The following is a 25,119-nucleotide window of genomic DNA, read 5'->3' as shown; positions in this document are numbered from 1 at the left end:
GGATTTTTAATCCCGCTCAAAAGTGTTGAAGGGTTCTGTTGGGCTCGAACTTCGTGCGTTCCCCGAATACCTTATGTTACCCACCCAGCGGCCGGCGACCCCTCGCCAACAAGGAAGCAGGGCCACCGAAATGCGGGACGATGACTGTCTGCTGGCCACAAAGGACGCGACAACTCCCGTGCCGCTGTCGGGCTCAATTATGGCGCCTTACAGGAGACCAAGCCAGGCTGCAGGTGGCCGGTACACGTGGCCGGTACACGTGGAAGGTACACGTACGCGTCCGCCAGACAATCAGCGGAGGTGACGGCATTGGCGCAGGGGCCAATTGTATTGATGGCCTGTCAACCCGGCATCGCGGGAATTTACTCGAAGGCGCTTTTCCACGACCTGGCAACACTCGTCATCGACCGTTCCGGGAACCGGTGTGAAAGAAACCCGAGCGACGGCGGAGAACCGATGAGTGGGCAAGAGGCGGTGGGTCTTCGAGGTTGTGGCGAGGAGACACATCTGTGCGTTTTGATTGGACTATAAGAGTGGTGCGTTTTGATTGGACTGTAAGAGTGGTTGAATGGGGAGACAGGGGATAAAACCAGGAGTGCAGGGGCAGTGACGGAGAGAAGAGAAACGAATAAACGTCTCTATATTTAGATGATGTCGGAGCGGTCGTTTCCTCAAGGTGCCAGCAGATGAAAAGTTCTCGTCTTCGGCTTCCTTGGCGGCAGCAGCAAATGCCGCGCAACAAGCGAGAGGCGAGTGGAAAGAACCAAACGGAACGTAACTGGTTCCTTAATAAGCTGTAAATTTCGAATTTTTTTCTTCTTTTTGTTACTGCTTGCTGCTACCGTAACTAAACTGAGTAGATAGCTGAATTTCTTTTATGAAAGATTATATGGAGTTATTACATAAATATTCTAATATACCCTGTACTTTATATATTTACTCTTAATAGCTGACAGCATAACCCCCAAGTCTTCTGGATTGGCCGGGAGACTCCTGGATTTTAATTGTTTTTTCCGGTTGTACGATTGTCATGAAAATCTCCCGGAAATCAAAATTTCTGTGCGGGATCTGGCCGCTTAAACAAAAAAGCAGCTCAGTCCGCTCCAGGTGTTTCGAACCTACCATATTTTATTATAGATGAGTATAAGAAGCGTTCATGTAAACGTACAGTATAATCTCAGTGATGCGTAACCATGACATATACGAATACTTGAAATTCGCCAGCATTGGGCCTCAATTCGAATGTTCCGAACACATTTCCTAATCGCGGCGGGTGATACGAAATTTAGTACGGAAACCGTCGAACGAAGGCCGAGAGCAGCGTACTCAGAGCTTCGTAAGTATGCGTGCGACCAGCGCACGCACTGTCTTCTACAGTGGGTGTGATTGTCGTCGCTACAATCGCTGTGGACGAAACTGCGGTCGCTCTTGACACGATTATGTATGGTGACGGTGTTACTGACAGAACCCCAAAAGTTTGCGCTGCAGCCAGTCAAAGCAACGCTGCTATACGCAAACTCTGTGGACAAAACTGCGGGAGAGGCTATCGTAGATGGCATAAAACGACTTAGTTTTGAAGGCGCATGCACAGCCAAGCGCTTGGGGATTGTGAAATGAACTACCGTTTGCCGCAAACGCCGCGCACAAAACCGCAGTTGAGGCGGTGCGACCGCGGTTATATGTTACCTCCTGGCATCAACCTGTCAGCGAATTCGCATCACGATTTCATCAGCCCATCATATAGACTCGCGTGCTTTCCTAATTTCATGATTTCACTAGTGAATCCTGTAGATATTTGCCCTATTAGAGATGAGTGGACTTGGTGCAGTTTGCACCACCATGTGCTGTTAATGAGCAAGCTGCTTAGAAGAACAGAGGTTTTGGCAATTTGGTTAATATTCAGTCAAAAATAGCACAGCAACACGAGAGAGAAAAAAGGCATCATCTGTCCCGTTGCTTCTTTCTTTGTCCTCGTGTTGCTGCGCTGTTCTTATGATGAAAGCAAACTGTTTACGAGGAAAGGGGCCATGAACTTGAATGTAAATGGAAATGACATTGTCGTGCTAAATACTCCACATTACTAACTCGCGAAGTGACTTTTGCTGGCTATAGACACGCAACATAGTGAAACTTGCACCTGAAAAAAAAAAAAAAAGCGGGGCAAAGCACGAAGACAAATCTCATGCGAAACTCTTCCAAATACGTCTAAAAGAAGAAAGAAACCGATCACGAGAACACCGGGAAAACAGAAAAGTACTTCTAATCGATGTTCACAGTGTGAAGAGCGCATACCAATAAGTAATTAGGTAAAACATGGTGAAACGAAAATTTCTGCAAGGTATTCGTGAAGTTTGACTTGTGAGTGGAACACTCTGTATAGCTGAGACAGCTTCTTTGTTTTACCATGATAGTTTATTTTGTTTTGCATTGCATAATCTTGCAGGAATAAACCAAAAGTGGCTCTTTTGTTGTGATTTACTTTTTAAGTTGGGTTTCGTAGCACATTATGGCGAAGGAGTTGTGGGTCTCGATATGGCGAGCGATGCACCACACCACCCTCTTGGAGTGTACGGACACAGAAGACGTGGTTGGTACAAACCAAACAACATACATACATTTATTTATCTAATTTTTAACGGCAATATCGTCTGCTAAATTGATACATAACTTGTTATGCTAGGACATTGTTACACAATAACACGACGAACACGCTAACACACCCAAGGCAGCGGTGCCAACGCTTGACTAACCACGTGGGCCCCGGCGCGCAGGCCCGCAATTTCATGCGCCGAGGACCCAGGCTAGAGACAACCGTTCGCGGCAGCCGCAACGCGCAGATGAGGCTCGCTCAACTCTCGCCCGCCACCAAGGCTTGCCTTCCACCAGGGGTCACTACTGGGGCTACCACTGTCACAACCATGATGATGATGACAGTGGTAATCAACGCCACCTACCACCCGGTAGTTGTAACCCGAAATGCGGCGTTTGGACGAGGCATGTGCGGCACACGGCGCAAACAACTTTACAGGGGGTGTCAGCACCCCCACATCCCCCCAACCTTAAATCAAACCATATTTCGAAAACAGAGATCAGCTACACAAGCTTTAACAAAAAAATAACATTGCATGTCCATAATGTCCTTGCACCATGACACCGCCGCCGGTCGACACTGTTGCACTGTTCGGCTCGACTTCACCTCAGTACCTGCCCCGCAACAGTTCCTCGGCGCAATGAACTGTCGCTAGCGCCGACACGTCTTGCAGTTGCGACCAGCGCTCACGAGGGCGCCGGGCTGTAGGCAGTTGCACAGGTCCCAGGCATCTCCATCGCCCGACCTCGCGACCGCATTCCTGGCCAGCGACGCTGACGATGTGCAGAAGACAGCCGGCCGTGGATGACATCCCTGCTACTGAATGCATTAACAAAAAACCCTCGAAAGAAACAATGGAGCTGGACCTAGGAAAGGGAGCTTCGGGCTTTTCACCCACGTGGTACGATAGTCAGTAGGGCTCGCTAATACATCGGCGGCGGCCGGGACGCCCTTCAAAAATAAAATAAGGGTCACTTTTGCTGATTCGTGCATTGCAAGATAAAAAAAGTGAGGAAGCAGAGCGCAACACCTCAACGCCACGATCCACCTAGTTGTGCCACGTGCGACAGGCGACTGCGCATGGCATTAGGCCTAATGAGTCGCTCTACAACAACCGGCATCCACCCAGCATCCAGCCTAGGCACAGAAGAGGCAGCCACAAGGAGACATTCACTCTGTGAGGTGGCCCTATTGCTTGCCGCACACGGCAGCTTACCGAGCGATCGGCTGGGGCGGTGTCACGACGCACTGGCGTTGAGCCGCAATACAAGTCGGCAACGACTCCCGGCTCCCTGAGCCCAAAGAATATAGAAGAAGCTATTTACAGAAAATGGGACCTCCCACAAGGCTTCCATACTCACTTACTTTGGGCCGGGCCTACAAACCACGTGTTCTAGGCCTTGCTCACCCCAGGATGCAGACTCCAATTCAACAATGGTTTTTAAAACTAACACAAACGAGAAAAAAAAAACACTTGTGAGCAGAAAAAAAATAAAAACTTAACCTGCCGACAAGTTCAAACACGTCGCAAAACCAATCTCCTCGCTTCTCAACAAAGCACACCGCCGACACTAGTAATGAGAAGTCCCCCCTAGGCCTACTTCACCCCGGCTCTGACAAATGCTTGTACGGAACCGCAAAAACTGTCGTCCGATACTCCAAGAGCTCCACGTTGGGCAGCCAGTGTGGGGTCTCCAACTGACGAGTGCGCGCCACGCCACGCTCTTGGAGTGAACGGACATAGTGGACGCGGTCGGGGCAAACAAACACAACATACATACATTTATTTAACTAATTTATAACGACGATATCGTCTGCTGAATTGATACATAACTTGTTACGCTAGGACATCGTTACACAAAACATGACAAACACACTTACACACCCAAGGCGGCATCGCCAACGCTTGACTTACCACGTGGGCGCCCCAGCGTGCAGGCCTGCGGTGTCATGCGCCGAGGACCCAAGCTAGAGACAACCGTTCCCGGCAGCCGCCACGCAAAGAAGAGACTCGCTCAACTCTTGCCCGTCACCAAGGCCTGCCTTCCGCCAGGGGTCACCGCCGGCGCTACCACTCTACCAACAGTGGTACTCAACGCGATCACAATGCCAAATATCGCCCGGTGGTCATCACCCGAAATGCGGCCTTGGGGCGAGACACGTGCGCCACGTGGTGCAAACAACTTTACAGGGCGTGTCGGCACTCCCACAGTGTGTACGATGCAACCAGGACAGAGGGAGTCTTGCCTGGTCTCCTCTCTTGCTCCTTCATTCTTGGGGTAATAAGGTTTCTAGTAGCTGAGTAGGACGAATGTTGTTGGAGCACGCTATGAATGTTGAAGCATCATAGGCATCTCTCTGTCTACACGAAATAAATTGGAACAAGGACGATGCACGCACAAACGTAGATTAGCAGCTGGAAGTTTAATGAAGAGAACACATAGACAATTAACATGATGAAAATAAGACCACGTGGACAATGAGAGGTCGGCAGTTGGGTGTGATTATGTTGCACAAACTCTAGATAGATCTAAATAGTCTAGGTAGTGTTTGTGCAACTTAACTAAAGGCCTGGCAACACACGTCGCCATACTTATGAAGCAGGTCAACAGTTACATTACACAAACTAAAGATCTAACTGCCAACCTATAATCGATCATGTTTTTCTAGCATGTTCTTTATGTTTGCATTTTCTTTAGTAACTTTCCGATTGCTAGTCTGTGCTAAGCGTGTGTCCCTGCTTATTTCATGCAGTTTTTCATACTCATGGATGACGAAGTGTCCCAGTGCCTTCCAAATCACCCTGTTCTTGTTTGTGTGCAGCAGCAACAGCAGGGTACCTTCCCGGCCAGGCTGGGCTCTCCCCCTGCATCCAGCATCAACTCGGGAGGCTCGGCTGGTGGCAGTAGCAGTAGTGGCTCGCAGGGTGATCAGCTCAGCAAAACCAATCTGTACATCAAGGGCCTGACTCATACCACCACTGACAAGGACCTGCTCAACCTCTGTGCACCGTATGTTGATGCACTTTGAACATGATACGGGGTCAGTTTACAAATGGGGAAGCGTATCACTCATGAACTTGTCCCTTGGCCATTCAGTGTGTACCGTGTTGACTGCTTGAAACAGGACGATTGATTTAATCTTGAGTAAAATGCATACTTTTGTTTGCATTGTTTCAGGTCTAGTTATATAGGCATGACTTTATTACCTGCAGTGGCCAGATTGGTAGCGGCATGACATGGTCATCTTGAGTAATTAATCGTTGCGCTTATAAGGGCCCTTCAGCACTTTTGAAGCACCTATTTTTATTTGTGTTTTGCTTAAAGTTATGGCTGGGCATAATTTCAGCATTAGTTGAAGTGCCAATATCAAATTATTTAGTACTTTAATCACGACATGAAATCACTAAATCGCTGCTAACCGCATCAGGATGTAGTGGCGCTTGCCAGAACTATTGCTGGCTTAAATGACTACTGAGGGCGCATGTTTGGGATTGGATAAATGTAACATTAGAGGCCATCGTGGCGTGGGGTCGTGATCGCGTACAGATTTTTCATGTGACGAGTTCAGGATCTCTCTGCTGCCCTCATTCACAGGTCAGCAGGGAATTCACGCTTCAAACGAGGATTTCAACATTGCTCCCCGGTGATCCCATCTGTGTGTTGAGCCTCATTCATTTCACGGATCGCTCCGCGCACACCGAAGCGGGAACGGCTGACAAATAGTGACGTAGTATGTTCTCCGCAAGCACAAAACATGATTTGTTCCGTCGTGTGAATACAGCTTATTGTGTTTCATTTTTCATTTCATTGCTTTTTGATCAAGCCCCGAACAGACACGGCCGCAACAAAAAAAATATATCACTGCGACTACAAAGCACGCCAGAAACGCTGGCAAATTTTTCGCCTCGATATTTCTGGCTTGTGCGGGTTGAATGTCCAGAGGAAAGACTTCTTTCTCTTCCCTCTTTTTGCTTGAGCTGTCTCTTTCCGCAGATGCTGTAGGCTTCTGATTGTTGTTGAAGGGGTGCGATGCACCATTGTAAATCGTCGGGTGGCTCACCAAACGTCTCGCGAAGGGTCAACAGTACTTCGCCTCCCGCTCTCGTTTTTACACAAATAACCCTCTCAGATTAAGAAGAGGTATTGTGCGCTTGCCTTTAAAAGGCCGGTAAACAGGCTCCGACTTTTTTTTTACACCCCCATATAAGCACGGCAATTCGTAGATTAGACCGAAGCGATCAGGTTTTCTGAATATTACAGCGCTGCGCGCCATGCAGAGCCTCTATTTCCAAAAAACAATTCCCGCGCATCTTTCTTACGCTTGACCGACCCCCTTGCACGCGCAGTGACGTCAACTCGGCGATCGGCGACGTGGCGTAGCAGGCAGCTCGCCGATTGGTATAAATTAGGTGTGAAAAAACAGTAGTGAAGCCAATGTCAGTGCCTGTTCCCACTCACAGCTACAAAACTGCCCCTTGTTTCTTGGTACTGTGGTGTAAAGGACCAGCCTCGCAGTTGTCGCGTGCGCGTGTGCACTCCTCGCTCATCTACAGTGCCTGTGCGCACGTACAAATGTACTTCGCCCTTGACATGAGTAGCACGGGTAAAAAGCGTTGCTCCGTCGTCGGCTGCAAATCGAGCGACTGGGCAGCGGAGAAGCCTCACGATGGGGCCCTGTGCACAGCATGGCTGAAGTGAATCGGCCATCCAGCGGCGTACGTCAGGGACCTGATCGTTTGGGTTCGACACTTCGTACCTGACGCTTAAACGGTTGACCCGCCGCTGGTGGCAAATGGTAAACAAACAACCACGCTTTGCAGCAAGCAGAAGTGCACTGCGACTGATCGAGTTCGCTGATGACGTCAATTGCTGACGTGGTGTCACGTTGCCGAAGTGGGCGGAGTCAGGACAATGGGCTTCGCCTCCCCCTTCATGGAAGGGAGAAGTGCGGCGAGACCGTGCGAAAATTTTAAACCAGCTTAGACCGATGTTCTAACCCCTGTAACTTCCTTAATATAGCACGTATTTGCAAAATTCTTGCAGCAGCATGTTCGCAAAGAAAAAACTGCGCATATATCTCTTTTTTAAAATTTTTGGACATCAGGGCTGTTTACTGGCCCTTTAAAGGCAAGCGTGCAACTTTTTTATGACTTCAGTGAATTGTTTTGTGTGCATGTAGAGGCACAGGAGTGCAAGTTTAGCACACTCGCTTGTGTCTAGGTCCTCTGTTAACATAGCCGCAAAGCAAGTTATATTTTGGTTCTTCCTGCTGTATGAGTAATATAGCATGCGTAAATGTTATACTGACACAAACTTTTTTCAAAAAATATACTTCTATTATCTCAGCACCATTTAAAATTTTTTTATCACTGCTTTAAGGAACTGTTTCATACATAGTATGAAAATGGTCAAAACAGTTTCCTGAGGAACCGGAATCCTTTGTCTGATGCTAGTAAAGACTTGTTTATTCCCTGTAATCCCTGAATATAGTTCTTTTATTGAGTTCCAGTGTGCAATACATTCATTGCACATGCTTTTATAGGCATACAAAGTGTCGTTTGTCAATTAAACTTTCCCATTGGGATAACGTGGGCTTATTTGTCGAATATACTGTCGAATCCCGTTTCTACAATGAAAATCCTACAACGAAAAATTTTCGGCTCCTTATCAGCAGCCCATAGGAGTCAATACATACGTATTCTTGTCACAATGAACATTTATGTTCTGCCGTTCCACTTAAGAAAATTTGACGATGCAGGCTTGAATATTTAATGCCGTGCACTAAACACAATCTTGAATATTTTGACGCATTTTCAGAACATGCAGTGGAACCCTGCTGTTGCGTTCCCCACTGCTGCGTTTTCCCGGCTGTTACGTTGTGTTTCATAGGTCCCGGCATAGGTCCCATAGAATCCAGTGTATTGCAAACCCTGTTGTACCGTCGTAGTTGTGGGCACGTTCCTGTATGATGCGTTGCAATCGGGCACGCCGAACCCGCTTTGGGCACCCCCATTTTGATTCGACCTTTCAGTCTTGGTCTGACTTCGCTACGAAACTGGATGTAAGAAATCACAGGTGAGTGGGAGAAGCCGCCATTAGGGGGCTATCAAGTCGGAAAGCTATTGGGTACAGCACTATTGCCATCATGGTCGCCGTCGCCTGCGTGCCACCGGCTGCACTCTACACAAAGGAAGGCTCATTACTGGCTGGGCTCCACATGGCGAGTTGACTGCTGTTATCGTCGTGTCCTTATCAGCCCTGATGGCATCGCGCAAATAAAAGGTGCTTTCCCTTGAGGAGAATCTTGACGTGCTTCATGCAGTCAGCAAGCAGCCAGTGTGAAAAAGGTTCGACATTGCTAAAGATCTTGATCTGCCTCCATCAACACTTAACGGCATCATCGCGAAGCGTGTCAAGATAGAGGGGAACGTGACGCTCTTCGGCCCAAAAGCCAAGCAGGCTCGTAGTGCCAAGTACGAGACGCACAATGAGACCCTTTTCACTTGATTTATACAAGCTCGCGCCGCCGGTATTAACCTTGACGACAGCATTTTGCGCGAGAAGGTGATGGAGGTAGCCGACAGACTGAGCATCACCGACTTTGCTTCGTCGAATGGATGCATAGACTGTTTCCGAGAGTGGTACGGTATCGCTTACAAGACTGTAAGAGGAGAAGTGGCCAGTGTATCGAAACAGGTGACGATTGGAAATCCACACTATTATCTGTTATTGATGGGTACGAGGCTCTAAACATTTATAACACCGATAAAACGGGCCATGGGGGGGGGGGGGGGGGCTGCAGCCATCCAAGTCATTAAGCCTAAAGGGTGAAGCCTTCCACGGAGGCAAATGCTGCAAAAACTGGCTATGGATGGCTCGTATAAACTGAAGCCATGGGTGATAGGCAAGTACCAAAACCCACGGTGCTTGAAGAACATTTGCCTACTGCCATGCCACTACAGGAGCAACGGCCGTGCATGGGTGACCTGTGCTTTGTTTGAGGAGTTTCTGCACCATTTTGATAACAAGATGGGTGCGTAGAACAGGAGTATTCTCCTTTTCCTACGCAACTGTGCTGCCAACCCGAGAGATCCTCCGTTTCTATGGAACGTCAGGCTTGTGTTTTCTTTCTCCGAACACTACAAGCCACTTACAGCCACGAGATGCTAGCGTCGTAAAAATCCCCGAACATTTCTACAGAAAAAGCATCGTGAGGCGCTGTCTTGCGTATATTGATTGCGGACAGCAGCCTACGACAATTTCCGTACTTTATGCTATGCACTACGTCTGCAGACAATCCAAAGCTAAAACTCAGTTCCTCAGTTCATTGAGCTTCTGAAATACTGGGGAAGTATTCTCGCTTCGGCGTGGACTGCAGTGCACGCGTCAACTGCGCAGCACTGCTTCGCGAGGTGTGGCTGGACGAAGCTGACAAACCAGAAGCAGCCTCTTGAGAACAGGAACTCACCGAAGCTATGAATGCAATGGGTAGTGACCACAGTAGTGACCTACGACGACATCTCTGTGGATGCTGCCCTCGTGACGTCGAGTGCCAGAGCATTTCAGAGATCGTTGCAGACTCGGTAACAAGTGAAGCCGGTGACTCTGGTGATGATGACGAGCCACAAGTTTGCCGAGTTGGCCAATCCAAGTTTTGCAGAAGCTGTCGCGGCCCTGGACCTCCTCCACAGGTATGTCACTTCTCAAAGCAACGCTGCGAGTAACAGAGCTTTTCCCATTATTGAAAAGCGCGCAGTACTCTCCCGAATGTAAGAAATAGCAGTCAAGCATGCTCGATTTTTTTAAAGCTTCTTGAATTAAATTGTTCGAATTCAACGCGGCCCTGCTTTTATTCAATTTCGGAGCTTTCCTCACTCTAGCGTTTTCCCGGCTGTTTCGTTTTTTTTTCCCAGTCCGCTGAAAAATGCATGATTGGCGTTCCACTGTAAACAAGTTCGGAAGATCCCACGTTCCTTTAAAAACGATGTTACGCGAAGCATGCGGATCGAAGGTGACTGCGTTGTAGTTTTCTTGAGCGAAACATTGAGGAGTGGGGCTAAAGATATTGTCACAGGGTCATGACGTGAATGAAGGGAGCAGACGTGAGATCGAAGACGAAACTGTTCGTTGGGCCGAACTTGTGGCCACGCAAAAGGAAAGTCAGATTACAGCAAGACACTGGCACTGATAGTGGCGAACAGAGTGTCGGCCGCCAACCAACTGACGAGCGGTGAAGTGCGTCAGTATTTATGCACGTACCGGTAAATATTCTAGCGTTAATGCTAGCGGCCGCATAGGCTCTAGAGTAATCTGAAATATTTGCGAAGCGGGCCTAATCTCAATGAAATGATCGACTACAGTTTCGAAGCTCCTCTAACAGTGTCAGGAGGGTTTACGCTGAGAATCACGTACAGTGTAACGGGGCGATAACGCAACTTGAGGAAAACACATGGCATTGCCCCCCTTCGAAATAGGCATTGACCTGATGTTTTAACAGAAGGAAATGCAATAATCATGCAAGAAGGTACAAGCAATAAATTACGACACAGCAATAACAAAATAACGAAATTCTTCTTTAGTTTGTTAACAGTATGAAATTGTTTAAGGCGCGTAACAGTATGAAATGGCTTAAGGCGCATCGCATGAACGACTTCAGGCCGTGATCGGCGTCTTTGAGAGTTCATGATACCGTCAGGGACAACATCGTAGTCAAGTGGGCCGAGATGTCAAACTACCCTGTATGGTCCGAAGTACCGTTGCAAAAGTTTTTCACTGAGTACACGTCGGTGTACCGGCGTCCATACCCAAACACGTCCACCGGCTAGTATTCCACGAAGCGTTGTCGAAGATTGTGACGGCTGTTGGTCGTCTGTTGGTTCTCGATGCAGAGGCCGGCGAGTTGTCGGGCTTCTTTGGCGTGCTGAAGTACTCACTCACATCGAGGTTTTTTTCGTCGGGGACGTTAGGTAACATGGCGTTGAGCGCCGATGCCGGGGCTCTTTCATAAACCAATTAGTGTGGCGTCATCTGCGTCATTTCTTGTACGACGGTGTTGTATGCAAAGATCACGTACGGAAGGATGGCATCCCACGTCCTGTGTTCGACGTTGACGTACATCGCCAGCATGTTTGCGAGGGTCTTGTGTAGGCACTTGGTGAAGCTATTTGTCTGTGGGTTGTATGCTGTCGTGCGGCGATGGCTTTTCTGGCTGTATGCCGAGATCTCCTTAGTTGACTCCGCCGTGAAGGCTGTACCTCTGTGTAGGTAATAAAGAACTTAGGGGCACCATAACGCAGATCGATGTTCTCGGCGAAGAACTTTGCTACCCCGGTGGCACTGCTTCTGGGCAGTGCCTTTGTCTCAGCGTAGCAAGTAAGGTAGTCAGCAGGGTGTCTACCAACCTGGAAAACCTGGAAAAGTCATGGAATTCAGACTCTTCTGGAATAATCACGAAAAAGTGGGGGAATTTCTGAAAAATCTGCCCTGGTCATGGAAACTAACTGTAGCCTGTGGGACCATCACAAAAATAAGCATTACCGAAGATCAAAACTTGGAAAGCCACTCCTTCAGCTGCAAATACAGTGAATAGCTAAAAGTTGTGTAATAAAAAAAAACGGTGTGCAACTGTTGCTTCTTAGTGAAGACGTGAAAGGATACACCTATAAAAAGAATACAAAGTTTACTGACATTATGACACCCACTACGGGAGCCTTGTTCACAAAAATAGCCATACGAAAGGCACAGCGTCCCACTACAGTTTTTTTACTTTGGGACCCTCACCTTTATATTTGTTGATCTTGCGCCCTTTTTTTACAAACGAACTGAAAATGAAAAAATGAAATTAAGTATGCCTAAGTACATGACGTAAGCACCGGAAGTACATTATTGAAAGCGTCCCGTCATCCCTGTTCAGCATATGTGCAGTTGTTTGCATGTGCTGGTATTTATGGTGCTGGCATGATGCAAGCTTTCGCTTGACCAGAACAGGCAAACTTGACCAGACAGTTCGGTGGCCTGTAGAGTCCACGTGTTTAGCGAAGGCATAGGAGGTCACATTCGTGTTTTGTTTAACAGCGAGTAACATAAACTTTTTGTAGATAGTCCATTCGGGGTGATGATGAATTAGGGGGGTTCAACTTTTTCCTTGAAACCGATATACTGGTTGTCACAATTGTGGCAGCCTAGAGTAAAAGTGACAGTGGAAGTTTTCGCTGGGCAACTTGTTCTTCACATTGTCTAAAGCGTTCTCTAGCTTCCACCTTCGGACATACACTATATTGATGTCTGTTGCTTCTACATATCACGCAGCATATCTGACTTTCCAACCACAACATAATTCACGTCAAATTTGTGCATGTTTGTCTTGACCAAGCTTTGGCTGGGCTTGAAGGCCATCTAGTTCGACTAGGACTGCTATTAGCAGAGACTTGTCGGGCTATGTCATGCCTTTTATTATTATTACTATCATCATTATTATTGGCGATTCTGCAGCAAACGTTCTAAGCTCTTTGCTGGTAGCTCGCATTTCAAGATTAGAGTTGGGTAACTCCATTTAAATTTTTCAACTAAGTTTCTTGAGATGGTATTGTTAAATCTGTAAATACTTTTTAGCCTTGTATCTTTAGAAGAGTACACAAACGAATGTAACTCGCCGGCATCTGTGATACATCTATGGAATCGAGGAAGCTGTTGCGTCCTGACAGATTCCTTCTTGCTTGCACATGTTCAAACCTCATCGCTTTAAACGCTACCCCTAGCTTTCATTGCAGGCATCTGAGGACTTTGTTGAACTTCAAGCGTCGGAGCCCAGAGAAATAAAACGTTAACATGCATGTGCTCGTCGTGGAAGAGAAAAGAATGAAAGAAAGAAAATTATGCAGTAAGGCTCCGTTCTTGCGACATTGTTAGTCATTGTTCAGTGCAAGGTGCACAGAATACGCGAGTAGTAGTGTTTTTTTTTTCCTGAAATGTATATACTGGAGGTGTGCAATTTAAGTGGGGATGCAAATCAATAGTAAATACTGCAATCCATGTAGCATCAGATGCAATCCAATTTGCAGCCTAAATATTCAAGTCAGTAAATGCAGCTCAATCTAATCCAATCCACATTCTAAGCGGCCTGGGCTGTAACCATTATAGTAAACTAGAATATATTCCAGTGGCGGAACTGACCAAGCCCCGGCATTCTACTTTTTTGAAAGATGCCACGAGATAGTGCCACTTCTTTGTTTTTTAGCAGCATTGACTGCTTTGTGGGATTGGCGTGGGCTCCTTTAACCTTTTAGTTGCAGTTAATTTTAACTTGTGTGTTTGTTTTCTGGTTCTTCCAAACATTAAACAGCCAGCTTGCTTACTCTCTCACTCAGAGGTTTCATTTTGGCCAGATATACATATTTGATCATATTTACTGCACGTGCTCAGAACATTCAGAGCATTTGTGGTGCATTTATTGACTTATTTTATAGGAGGACCAGATTTTTTTTATCGTGTGAGGGTCTGTTTCCAATGCACATAGTTTTTCAAGCAGAGGTAAGGATCATGGAATTTGCTTCAAATCGTCATAGAAAACCTGGACAAGTCAGGGGATTTCGAAAAAGCAAATTGGTAGATGCCCTGCTGACATGTAGTCTTTGCTTTCGCGGGTCAATGCTGCCGATTTCAGCTTTTTTTAACGCTCACTTGTTAAAGTTACATATGTCTGTTGTCTGCATTCCTGGGTACATATAAACTATCAATCACCTGCGGCACATACCTGCATACCGGTGGCCCATAGCTGCCCGCTGGTATGTGCCGCTTGTCTGGCGGAAAGGGTTTGACGACCATTGGGACGAGATTGGGACATTATTCATGTTGTGACCAGCAGGTCATATTCGTCAAACCATCTTACCCTCTCATAATTTTAGTTCATCTCAAGTTGACAGGTTGATAACGAGAGCACCCAGTTGTAGTCCGCTCGATAGATAGACACTCAAAGTGCCTGCGGTTCGCAAATAAATGTTTCGCGTGTAAAATAAGTACACATGTTGGCACCACCAGAACCGCCGCTGTTTACTAATACTAACCAAGGGGTGCCATTGCTCAATCGCGATGGTAATGAGACTGCCCTACTTTTGCCACTGGCTTGCTTTGAGCTGCAGACAATCCAAAGCTGAAACTCAGTTCCTCAGTTCATTGAACTTCTGACATACTGGGGAAGTATGCTCGCGGTCATCACTTAGTGGGTGTGTCCACTTCCAAGTGCCTGCAATTGGCTGGAACTCTGCGAGAAGCGCGCTGCCCGTTTACTGTTTATGCAACGTCTGTTTATGCAACGTTATGCAACTGTTTATGCAACACAAATGAAAAAGACAAAATGTATTTTGCTGCATTGAATGCTGTCCCCATTGATCCGTTTCTGGATACACATCTTGAAGGCCTTGCATGAACTGTAATCACATTGTTGAAGCAGGTCCAACGTGGCCACCCGCTTGACGCTCCTTAAAAGTTGATACACGTTCCCTGCACCATCTTTCAAACATCTCAACTTGTTCATACGCAAGTTCAGGCTTGTTAAGTTTAAGAGTTTTGTTACTGTATACAGTAGAATCCTGATGATACCAATCTCACCCGGTCACAAAAATATTCATATTAGTCGAAATCGGAGCCCGCTTATAACGAACCTGGGCGTGATGCGTTGTCCGTTTTCTGCATTCTGAAGTTCATAGTAAAGCAAAACCGTAAGAATGCATGCACGTGTCGTCACTGATTTCATCAGCGGCCATAGCACGCCTCAGGACATCAAGCGCGTGCAACCTTTCAGCCGCCAATGGAGGTCCATTGCTGTTGCCCTCGTCTATGTCTTTGCCATCATCGCTGGAATCAGCAACCTCACGTGTGGCGTTCTCGACAATATCATCCACCGTGCGTGCCCCACAAGGGGTGAGGATATCATATGCCGTGCAGAAGTCGTCAGCTGTACGCTCAGCATCAGATATTTCCAACCCTGAATAAGCTCTTCCGGCTCTGAAGGCAGCTCTTTGGGAATCCTGAAGGGACTGCATTTACCAAAGAAGCTCTTAACGATAGTGGGCATCACTCAATCCCAAGCAATAATGATAAAATGAATCACGTTCAGGAGACTCATTTGCTGACCGCTTTTGTCTTTTCTGTCAATTATGGCAAGTAGGTGCAAAGGTCCTTCAAGTGATGCTTGACATGTTTCATCATCCCAGTGTCAATTAGTTGCAAGTACATCTTTGTGTTTGCAGGCAAAAAGACCAGTTTGACGTTTTGGAGTGTCACTTGCGTCTGGGAGGCGGCACACTGGTCAGGAATCGGAACAATCTTCTGATTCTTGCTGGCCATCCTACTGTTAAGGAGTAACAGAAATTTTTCAAATAGAGCCACCGTCATTCACTCCTTTTTGTTTGTGCAATAGATGCACCATTGCGCTGGAAACACAAAGGCTTTTGAAATTTGCCAACTACCGTTAGGTCAAGTTTCTGTGACCTATCAGCTTTACAGCACGAAAGAACCATAATTCGTTCTTTTCTTCTCTTGCTTCTTTGGCACGTATTGCCTTTCAAGCAAAGGCTCTTCCAGGCTAGACTTGTGCACCAGTACCAAAATTGGCGGCGGCAGTGCGTCGATGTTTCCACCATCGGCGGCGGCGCGGGAGAGGGGGGGGGGTAGACTCATGATAAATGAGTTGGTGGGGTAGAAACTTGTCCCTGCATTGTTTGCAATGTTGATAAAAATCTGTATCACCGTAATGGCGAAGTAGTTAATGTAATAGCAGCATGTCGTAATGTTATTTATTTTTTACAAACACTGCTGTTTCAGTTGTCGAAACATAGTAAGTTCAGCTACAAATGTTCGGCACCTTGAAAAAAAAAACAATTTAGTTAAATACGTGTTTACGCATTTCTTTTTGCCAATTGCTCTGCACCAGGTCTGAAAAGATATCATCAAGCTCATTAAAAAATGCACGTTCTGAGAAAGTGAAAAGCAATGAAAATAAAACGAGAACAATTCTGAATTTAGCTAACAGGCACACTATTTAGAGGATGAAATGACCAGGTACACTGTGAAGAAAATGCAACTAAGGATATGGGTGCTAGAACACTTGAGCCAGTATGAACTATCATATTTATGCAGGAGCATGACACCATTTAAAGTGTGCTGGTGTTTGAGGGGCGCTGCAGCGATAAAACAAACGCATGCAAAATAGGGGAGTGCGCTGGTCATAGCGACGAAATATAAACACTATTGCTTTTTCGGAATGGATTCTAACATAGTTATCTCGTGTTGTGCTGAAGCGACCAAACAGCCAACGCATATTCGAGTCTGACCAAAGCCTCATGCACGCACCGTCAATCAGCAATCTTTTTTGGAAGACACCATAGCTTTCGAAGACCTTGTTGCAGATTGTTTCTGTCTGCATATGCCATTTTAAACTTGGGGCAATAGTTACACCAATGTATTTAAACTATATACTACTTACTAGACTTATACCATCATTTGCATATGTAAAATGACCAGGCTGTTTCTAACTTGAAAAGGTCGTGACTAGTCTTTTTGAAGTTTGCCATGCTTCACTGTCGTCCCAAAATGACGAAAAAAAGCATTATCCAGAGCATCCTGATTTTGAGTATTAGGGATGGTTATGAAGATAACGTCATAATCTGCATGTTTTCCAAGTTTGATTCGAGTATCATTGATAACTTTCCATAATTCTAACAGGTCTAACAACCAGTGGGATAGTATCGCGTGCGGAGATCGGCCACCTCGTTTAATCTTTGCTTGTGCAGCGCTCATCACCCGAACTTGCGCAAATTTATGCGCGGGTAGAACGTATGTTGCGCGGGAAATGTCACCAACTTTTAGTTTATGTGGAACATGGCGGTGATGGTAAAAACCCGTCGCGTGCCTATGTAGTTTCTTTGCTAATAAAAAAAAATCAATTAATTGCCTAGAAGTGTTGTGGTGAGCCCATTTAAATTTCTTCGTGGTTCTCATGTTGGCGGTGGCACTTAAATGACCTGAACATAAGTTTTTTTACATTTATTTTTATAGAGCCCTATTGGTTTAGTATGAAGATAACTTTTATCATATTAGTTCATGTCTAGTCTTGAGCTGCTGTTCATGTTATATGCAGTCCTTTAATCACATTTTGAACATTGCAGCATTTTAACATTAATTTTTTTAATCGTCTGAGTAGCCGGTCAGACCGCCGCTTATGTTTTTTCTTTGAGTTACTGTGCTTTAAACTTTAATGTTGTTAGGTTTAATATCTATACGTTTCAATTTGGGATAAGTCTAGCCACTTGATCAGCATTAAATGCTTAGTAAAAACCACTGAGTTTTTTTGTGTTGATGAGAAAGTAAAGTTTTTTGAAAATTCTAATTAACAGTGATGTGTGACCCAAAAAATCTGCTCGAAAACCAAATTTTTGTGCTCCAAAACGCCCCTTTTACTGCTGCAAAGCTACTCCAAAAGAGCGTTATTCTTGCTTTCAAAGCTGCTCCAAAAGACTGAAGCCCGCTTCCGCCCTCGTCTTTAGGCCTAAATTTCTGTAAGTGCCCATTAATGCATATTTAAAAAATTGGAGCCTATATGAACAGTATTTAATCTCAACATTTTCTTTCGAGTAGAGCTGGAGACGGGTATTCTTGTTACAGAGCAAAATTGAGCTTTCAGAACGCTATAGTGTGCAACCTGTTCTTCATCTCAGAAGTTTCTTTTTGCACTGCCAAGGCTACAAAGCTCCTTAGCCAATAGGAAGGCTGATAAGCCTCTACACGTGTATTCATCTGCATCGCATCTGCTCAGCATCTCATCGGCCTCTGCTTGAACGCTTAGGGAACAGGAGGTGCACCTGTGCAACCACAGAACGATGGAGAACAAATGCAAAATGGTGGAGTGTCATCAGGGCAAAATAGAATGTAGGCGAAAAAGACAAAGAGATGTCCACGTGGTTTATAGAGATGTCCACGTGGTTTCTGTTTTGTTTTTCAGTTCCGAGAAATATCGATCCGGGCCGAGCATAAGCCAGAAGAGCTACTGCACAAGGTTACCTGCTTTCAGGACATAACCAAGATGTACTGAGAGCGGAAGTGCAGACTACCAGAACCAGACCCTAAACTGACTAGAAACAGCAGACTAAATTGCGTGAAGTGCAAGCGGGATCACTTGCGCATTTCGTACAGCTAAACTGCATGTACCCTGTGGAACATGACACGCTCTGTCTGATTTGCAAAAGGGAAAATGACACCCTGTCGCACATCTTGGCAGAGTGCACAGAACTAACCCCCCCTCTTCTTTCTCTTCCCCCTAACCCCTTGAGTGATGGGAGCTTTTGTTATCCAGCCCCGTCCTACCGACTCACCCTGCACTGACGGACAAGGGCCAGACATACGGTTCCCGTAACTGGGGAATTACCCATCTTGTGCCTGTGTGCACTACCAGCAATGTTGAGCCCAATAAATCTTGATTCTTCATTATCCTCAGGTCATATAGGAAATTTTAGTTAGACACTGGAAGTTGTTCTGTGCCCAGTGAAAAGCTTTGTTTTTAATTCATTACAATCTGCTGGTACGTGAGCTTGAAACATCTGCCACTCGCCCTGTGTAGACTTCGCAAGCCTAAATCCTTCCCTGCCCTCTTCGATAATGAAGCAACTCGTAGCCGGGAAGTCGCACAACGCATACGCATCAGCACGTCATGCCCTCGCAGGTTTACGTTTACATGAAATGCCAAAGCCAGGTCGTGCAAGCAAATGGCGTTGTCGTTTCGGCGTTCCCTCTGTACTGCCTGTTTCTGTTGTGAGGTCTCAAAAAAGCATGTGCTCTCGGAGTGAACGGACACAGCAGACACGGTTGGACCAAACCAAACACACATTTATTCAATTGCTTCTAGAACGACGATATCGCCAGCCGAATCAATACATCACTTGTGATCTACATGCTAAAACAACCTTATAAAATATTTCACAACACTTAACAACATAAAAACAAACACAAGGCGACGCCGCCGACGCTTGATTCGCCGCAAAAAACAACCGTTCGCGCCAACCCCCCAAGCACCAAAGAACACCGCTTATCTTTCATGCTGCTACCCAGGCTTGCCACCAGACGTCATTGCCGTGACTACCGCGCTAACCATGATAATGATGATGGGGTAATGAAAGCTCGCAAGCACAATGCCACCTACTGCTCAACAGTTGTGAACCCTAAATGCGGCTTATGCAGGAAACACGTGTGCCAAGAAGAGCAAACGACTTCACAAGCACACCCGCACTGTGGTGTGGAACCCTCTATGCTTGATCATTTAGAGAGGCTAGCATCAATTCTGTATTTTACGACGATACGATGCACCACTAGACCGGCGAGAACAGAAAGCGAATGAAATGGAGGCAGCATAGTCTATATTTCGCTCATTATGAAATTAAATGAATAAAGCACACAGATTTAGTTTTGTTTTAATATTTCTATCAACCTTCATACTTTCATTCTAGCAACAGATTGCAAAAGTTGTGGACTTTGCCTTGACCGATTCTCACAGTGTAACATACCACTTTAATGTTCGCTGAACCATTCCTTGTTGTGTGTCACCTCCACCATGTTAGGGCGTGCACTGATGAGATGAAACCCAAGCGACGTTCAGTCTGGCGTATCACATTTTTCTAGGGTGTGGAGGGTTGCCAGTCTTGGCAGATGAGATCGTAAGCGCTTATTGCATGTATTTCTCTTGCCTGCTCGAAATGCTCAAACATGGTGTGGGGCCATTTAAGATGTTCACAGACAAAAAAGAAATTGACCCTGTAGGATTAGTTGCTGTTAATACGAGGCCTACAACCCCATTTGGTCTATTAGCGGTCTAGCTATTTGTTACTGTGTTGCGTTTATCAGCCATGCTGAAAAGAGACCTACCAGCATGTTTATGCGACGGTGGACACTTAATTGCTGAACACAGAAAGAAGAGGCCATGTCCTGAAAAATGTGCGGTAAAAAAGTGCATGACTATGTTAGAACATTGGCCCCTTTGGGCCACCATATACCAAAACATTTCTTCTCGCTTTCCTGTCACTTGCGTATATTTGTTCGAAAATTTGATTTTTTGTAAAAATTTCGTGCCGATATTTACAATTTTGGGGACCTAAAACTGTATTTTGCCTGCCTGTTTTTGGCACCTAAAATGTGCTTTCTTAATGCCTATAAGTCCGGCCAGTAACCATCAGTTATAACAAAGCAAATGGAAAATTGCTCTTTCCTTGGTATATTGCTACAAATGTATGTTTATAACTAATTATTTTACATAACAAAGTAAACGTGGTACGTGTGTTTTAGTGTACTACAAACTTTTTGTTTCAATGAAATTTTTTCTATGCTCTGCCAGTCTTCATTGTAGTGGGGTTAAATATGAAAAAAATCACCAGGCCTGTGCAGAGCGCGCAATACTATCACAGGGAAAGCTGGAAGAGCAGCTATTCAGAGCCTTTAGAAAGCGGACCATTTCATAGTTGCGCCTATCTCGAATCCGGCCTCAGCGTCGGCAACCCCACTGTGAATGCTCACGGTTCATGCCGCTTGCTTGCGTCTTGTGCTATTGGTCACTCCCCTCCCCCCTCTTTCGCCTCGCAAAGCCCACGACGCAGGCAGCATCTGCTAGTAAAAACAGACTGCTCGTGCTGCAGAACTGTTCACTGACCACCCTGTATATGGAGGCACTAGATCGCACATCAGCGTCCCATCACTTCTCCAAAGCAACGCTTCTCCTTCATTCAATAAATAATAATAAAGACAAATTAAGCATTCTCAAACCATGCCCAATTATGCAACATTTCCTCAAGTTCCCCTTGTAGGAAAATGTGGGTGGCTTTTTTAACACTCTTTGGGTAGCTGCTGCAAGCACACTTGCAGGGTACCCACTACGTTATAAAACATTGTGTAGTAGGCAGGAATTCACTATGCCATCCTTCATCATTCTTCGGAAAAGTGTGGCACCTCCTGCACATTTGCAACAAATTTTGTGCAAGATTTTTTGTATAGCAGCTGACTATGATGAATAATTATACCAGAACATTTTATAATCATCACGATCCTCCAAAGTGAGTATGCAAGACAATTAATAGGTGAACAAGATAAAGCTTTTGTAAAGGGTTTGAGCATTCGACGACGCACACGCTGCACAATTAACATTATGTGATGCTTGGTTGCTTTTTTGCTTTTCTAGAACGCTTTATCACTTATAATAGCGCGATTCCTTTCCCGACGTCAAAACTGCCTAAGGCCAGTTTGAAAAGGAGCTCCAAGCACTGGCATGGCTCAGTGGTACACTCAAACCTCATTACAACTAAGTTGAAGGGGAGTCACAATTATTTCCTTTTATTCATTATATTTCGTCATATCGATTAAAACAGTTTGACCAATGTATTCTCAGATGGGCGCACACTTATAAGCATGCAAAGAAGGAAACTGCCTCGCTGCCCGATGTATTGCTACACAACCACGCGTGCGACAAAAAATAAACACAGTCGAAGCTCATTCATTTGAACACGCTTACTTTGGACTCGCGCTGTGGTCCCGTCAAAGCTATGTGTATTCTAATGGGCGAAAACACCCTGTAATTCGTACGCGCAAGCACTTGCAATGGGTAATTCGAGCACAACACGCTCCGAAAATACTCTCAGAACCATGCCCGATCTCGCGGTGGCACCTCTCAAGGCTGCGCGCGAAAAAGGAAAAAAAGAAAAGGAAAAGAAAGACTGTGGCGGATTGTTTGCTCTTTCTCAAATGCTGATCTGCATCTCTTCTGTGCCACGCTTTTCCCTTTTTCATCTCTGTCCGTAAAAACCCTTCTCCTTTCAATGCCGCGCCCGGAAAAAGAGGAAAAAAAAAAAAGAAAGAAAGATGTCGCGGAGAATTGATTCTAACGCCGATCTGCTTCTCTCCGCGTGGAGACACTCTTCCTTTCTCGGTGAATAGGATAGCAACTGAAACGCAGTCAATGCCGTCGTCTTTACAAAGTGTTGGCGTTGGACTTAGCCGTGCGCTACTATGCGTTACAAACTGTGTGCGAAATTGATCGACTTGCTGTAAGGCAAACGTGTGCAGACGCGCATCATTGATTGCTTCAATTAATGATGAAAATCCTCTGATTTGTGAATAAATGTGAGTCTTCGGAAGCTTTCCTATCGTGTGTTCTTAAGTGAGAGGGAAATCGCTTTGTACCGCGGTGCCACTTCTCGGTCATGTGACCCGCTGAGCGCTTCATCAATCCTCTCCTCTAGCTGTGTGAGGAGGACGGCTCTCTCGGCCGCGCGTGGCGGGGCTGTAAGGTACGGCGTGGGAGTTTTGAAAGAGCTGCGCCGAACGAGCATCATACTTTGCAGAAAACGATATACTTAACACACAACGGTCAGTTTTATTTTTTTATCGACTATTTGAGAGACTAGTTTAGTTCATTATATTCACTTACTGGTTAATTTTACTTCGTTACAACGAGATATAAGATGTGCGGTTCTCAATGAAGCTTTCAAGGAGCATTCGATTTACTTCTCTATATTCATTATATATCCATTATTTTGTTATATCTCATTACGTTATAACGAGGTTTGAGTGTAGAATGCCGGGCTGGCACAAAGGGGACCCAGGTTCGAATCCCATTGTGTCCTTGGTGTTTCTTGTTTACCAATTTTTTCTTGATAGTGGTTATGGATACCAGTGACGGTGGCTACGCTTGTGTTTGTAAAAGCAGGAAAATTACTATCACTGCATTCTCAAGTACAGGAAGTTGTTTCCACTGTATTCACAAGCACAAGCGTGGCTGTAGGGTAGAACACCCGCTTGCCACGCAAACAACAAGGGTTTTATCCCCTCTCGGATTGAGATCTTTTTATTATTTATTTAATTTGCATCTTCTCAAATTTTCATTCACACAAAGATGCTCTATTTCTTGCTCACAACCAGTGACGTTGGCACCGACAGTGTAATTTCTGTGAAATGAGCTCTTTAATGCTGTCGCGTTAACATACGCAGCACCAAAACAATTCGTATCCCTCCAACCATCGCAGCCAGCTCTCATTGTGTTAAGTCAATGCATTGAGCATGTGATACGGTTGTCACGCGACATACTTTCGATGGTAATTAAATCTTTACAAGTTGAGATTGGCTCCGATTGTGCAAGCTATGGAGTGGAGTATGGCACATGCGAAGATGCTTATCTGGATTGGGCTCAATCGACAGTGGCCTTGTGGCACTGGCATTAAGTACTAGCAACAATACCCTACTCTAGCATGGTTACAAGCACTCTAGCATGGAAGCAGAGCTTCCAAAATTATGGCACATCGCTTGCGTCTTGTGGAGATATGAAGCAAGCGTACACAAACCCAGAAGTCCGCGCCCAGCTCTTAGTGTCGACGGTTTTGCGGACAATTCTTGCAGAACACAACCCGGCCGGCATATTTTCTTTCAAAATGCACGGTAAGTGACAAAAATGCTCCCCTTGTATGAAATGAGCTGAACAAATCTAGGAGCTCTTTGTAGGCACCCAGTTATCTTTCCGCACGGCTGCAATCCAATCTTTTGCGTTCTCTGGGAAACCTTAATGTTCCAACTTGCGAAATGACATTGAGGCCAGACTGCTGGCTGCTTCCAGGCACAAAACACAGCATTGACCTCGTTATGTTTGCGCAAGCGCGCAAAGCATTTCTCGGCGAGCAGCAAACATGAAACGCCAATTGTCACATGGAGCGACAAGGCCGCCGGAAGTTTCTCAGGAGCACTTTCTGTTTGTAGCATGCTACTGTGCCCTGGTAGCGGCCGTTCGTGAAAAGGGTTTATACATTTGCGAATGTGTTATGCTCTAATAAGCGCAGAAAAGGAACCACATCACGTTGAGGATGAGCACGATCTATCCAGGTGTAGGCAGCTCGACTGCTGAAAAACGAACTTTTAAGCGTGTGTATCCTTATAACGCACTGCTTACCAGTGAAGTCTCCCGGATTGCCCAGGAGACTCCCGGATTTTGACCGTTTCTTCCGTTTATACGGTTGTCATGAAAATCTACTAGAAATCGAAATTTCTGTTCATTATCTCGGTGTATTGACAAAAATGCAGGTCAATCTGCTCCCAAGCTTTTTGTGAACCACTCCATGTTGTTATAAATGAATTTAAGAGGCGTTCATCTAAATGTACAGTAGAATCTCAGTGATGCAATACTGCGGCAGATCGATACGAATTCATAAAATTCCCCAGCCCAATTCTACTGTGTCCTTGGGCCAAAATTGAAATGTTTTGAACACCTTTTTGAATGCGAAGGGGGGTATTATCTTTATTACTGAAACTGTCGAACGAAGGCTGAGAGAGGATAAACTTTATTTCATATTGTCACGGGCTGAGTAGATGCCTGAGGATGACGACGACGAAGTGCTGAACGTAACCGTGCTCGGACTGCAGCAGCGTTGTACGCATTAGCTTGCCAGTATATTCGCCAGTACGCATTTGCTTGCCAGTGTATACTTTATTCCCCGTAACATCATCAGAGTC

The 25,119-nt window shown here is 45.7% G+C and overlaps 1 protein-coding gene across 4 annotated transcripts in view; it reads left to right on the top strand.

Annotated features, from left to right (window-relative positions):
• LOC119178215 (RNA-binding motif, single-stranded-interacting protein 1) overlaps positions 1-25,119 on the top strand; it is a 300,933-nt gene that overhangs the window by 18,951 nt on the left and 256,863 nt on the right. For 3 of the 4 annotated variants that reach the window (XM_037429408.2, XM_037429407.2, XM_075877742.1), the window contains exon 2: positions 5,414-5,601. In XM_037429408.2, coding sequence (XP_037285305.1) covers positions 5,414-5,601 — 188 coding nt within the window. The remainder of the gene's footprint in view (positions 1-5,413; positions 5,602-25,119) is intronic. The other variant, XM_037429409.2, reaches the window with a different exon arrangement.

Source organism: Rhipicephalus microplus, chromosome 1 (assembly GCF_043290135.1).
Source record: "Rhipicephalus microplus isolate Deutch F79 chromosome 1, USDA_Rmic, whole genome shotgun sequence".
NCBI lineage: Eukaryota > Metazoa > Arthropoda > Arachnida > Ixodida > Ixodidae > Rhipicephalus > Rhipicephalus microplus.
This window is presented reverse-complemented; position numbering and strand designations above follow the sequence as displayed.